Genomic DNA, 2,500 nt, shown 5'->3' with positions numbered 1-2,500 from the left:
CTTAAGCCCTGGTCACAACGAGCCCACGACGCATTTGTGCAACGACACGACAGAAAATTTGGGCAAATCGTGGTCATCGGGGCGTCGGCAAGACAGTCCTACGAAATTTTGAGCACGTGGCATCGACTTGCCGTCGTGAGGCAAAATTGAACATGCACCGTTTTTGTTGCACGATTTTTTGTGGTATCTATGTCTTCTGGTTGTCGTGAGTCTGTCCTACAACAGTCTTGCGACAGTCTGCGACTGTCGTGCGATAAATATCTTGTCGTGGGTACCAGAAGAAATTTTTTAGTCAAACAATCTTACGACTATCGCACGACTGTCCTACAAACTGTCTCACGCTGTCGCAGGACAGTCGTGAGACAGCTTGCAAGATGTCTCACGAATATTATATTTCGTAGAGGCTCGCACACATTGCAAGTCTGTCGTGCGTTAGTCTTGCGTTAGTCTTGCAACATATTTTCGTTTTTTGAGGGTATAATAGCTCGGCGAATGAACGCTGGATTTAAAACTGCCTGTCGCGCTGAAAGAGGATGGCTATTCCACTGAGCGACTACGCGTGGCCCTGCTAGGGCGCTGGAGAACTCCAGCACGAGCATAATATAGTGGCTGTGCGTTGATCCGGGCCCGGAGCAGCGCGCAGGAAACCGCGAAACCGACGTTGGTGGTTTCGGCCGTGGATCGAGCGTCGCTTGATGTTTGGGCAGTATAGAACTCTGATGCAAGAGTTGGAGCGGGTGACTTCGTGGGTCATCGCGGATGATCTGCATGTTTTCACGAGCTGTTGCCTGAGGTGTCGCCCCTCGCATCACCAAAGGGCCAACTGCTAGGCTTCACCACTTTCTCTTGTTGGTTTCTCTTGAGAGGCATCCGGATACTACTTTGTTAACTAACGTGACAAATGTCAAAAATTCGGCAACACTTCGATGTATCACCTTGAAAATCTCTGCAGCAAATGCAGGCCAACAGACCGGGCCTCGTTATATAGTCGGAAGACGGACGCGCGAGTGACCCACAGTCACCCACGCAGTTGAACCTCACCCGAGTGACCCCACGAATGACCCACGACTGTTGTGCGCCAGTCGCACGACTGTAGCACGTGCATCCCGACGAGTGAACCACGACCTGTTCATGTGAAAAACCGCCCCGACAATGCCCGACAACTCACGACTGACGCACGACTGACTTGCGACACACCCACGACATAACCACGCGATATCTTTTTTCTGTCGCGTCCCATCGCCAAACATCTTTGATGTGTCGTAGCCGTTGTGACCCACTCGAAATACATTTCGGCGCATGTTGCAAGACTTGCCACGACAAATATTTTATGGGTCCACCACGACAAAATTTTCGTAGCGATCCGTTGTGACCGGGGCTTTAGCAACGAAGCTTGCAGTCTATAATATCAAAAGTTTAATGGAAGTATTCTCCACAATTGTCATATTCTTATTTTTTTCCCATTAAGTTATTATGTGTCTATGCGTTATTTCTTTATACTATCTTTGTTAGCCGACAACCTCTTACAAAATGGCCACTGTCATAAAAAAGGACGCATTTGTGTCAAAAGCTATTTACATTATTATTAGCTCTTGATTTGGTGCATTTGTAGTGGGTTGATTGTACTACGCTAACAACAATTAATATGCCATGCTAATATATGATGCTGATATATGTACAGACAGAAAAGGCAAAGTTTGACGACTATTTTCCACTCCTTTTGCCGAAATCTTACGACAACATCACGATTCTACCCGAGTGGAAATGCAATGCTATCAATTGCCAAGTCCAGGTAAAGGCTGTTTACCCACAAACAGTGTTGATACAATTAATCGAAATAGATATATACCGAGATGAATATCTAAAAGGTATATATATCTATTTCTATGGGTTGATACAAGTGCCACTAGAGGCAGTAGTAACATGTATAGGTACCCTGAACATCATCGCTGTGAAGGACAGTAGCGAGAGTATAGATACCCTTAGCTATATCCATCAATGTGTTGCTGGTAGTGACCAGCAAGGGGCAGTAAGGTAGCAGTATAAGATACCATATATAATAGTCTATCATGATGTTACTGGTAATGACCAGTGCAGATGGTAGAAGAGCAGCAGTATAGTTACTCTGATCATCATCATGTTGTTGTGTTCTAGGTTCTGCGCAGTGTGAGTAACTGGTCCATTGGTATAAAGAAAACTGAGGATTCCATCCACCAGGCTTATCTGACAGCCATCAGAGAATCTAAATACTTCATCTACATAGAGGTAACTAACGCCTATAGCAGTGCCTGTCTGTCTATCCACCTATCAGTTTATACATTCTGGCCTTTAATTGTTTTATTTTTAAGTATGCACGGCGGCTCGCCCTGTTCATTTCTATCTTTATACATATTCTCATTAGATCTCTTTATTATCTCTGGCAATCTCTCTCTCTCTCTCTCTCTCTCTCTCTCTCTCTCTCTCTCTCTCTCTCCTCTCTCTCTCTCTTCTCTCTCATCTC

At 45.3% G+C, this 2,500-nt stretch overlaps 1 protein-coding gene across 1 annotated transcript in view; it reads left to right on the top strand.

Moving 5' to 3' along the window:
* The window catches only part of LOC106806678 (phospholipase D2-like), a 24,319-nt gene that overhangs the window by 11,739 nt on the left and 10,080 nt on the right, over positions 1-2,500 (top strand). The window contains 2 exon segments of the mRNA XM_014808690.1: positions 1,686-1,792; positions 2,155-2,265. Coding sequence (XP_014664176.1) covers positions 1,686-1,792; positions 2,155-2,265 — 218 coding nt within the window.

The sequence above is a fragment of the Priapulus caudatus genome, unplaced genomic scaffold, assembly GCF_000485595.1.
Source record: "Priapulus caudatus unplaced genomic scaffold, Priapulus_caudatus-5.0.1 Scaffold174, whole genome shotgun sequence".
Classification (NCBI taxonomy): domain Eukaryota; kingdom Metazoa; phylum Priapulida; class Priapulimorpha; order Priapulimorphida; family Priapulidae; genus Priapulus; species Priapulus caudatus.
The sequence above is the reverse complement of the archived record's forward strand: the minus strand, read 5'-3'. Positions and strand labels throughout refer to the sequence as shown.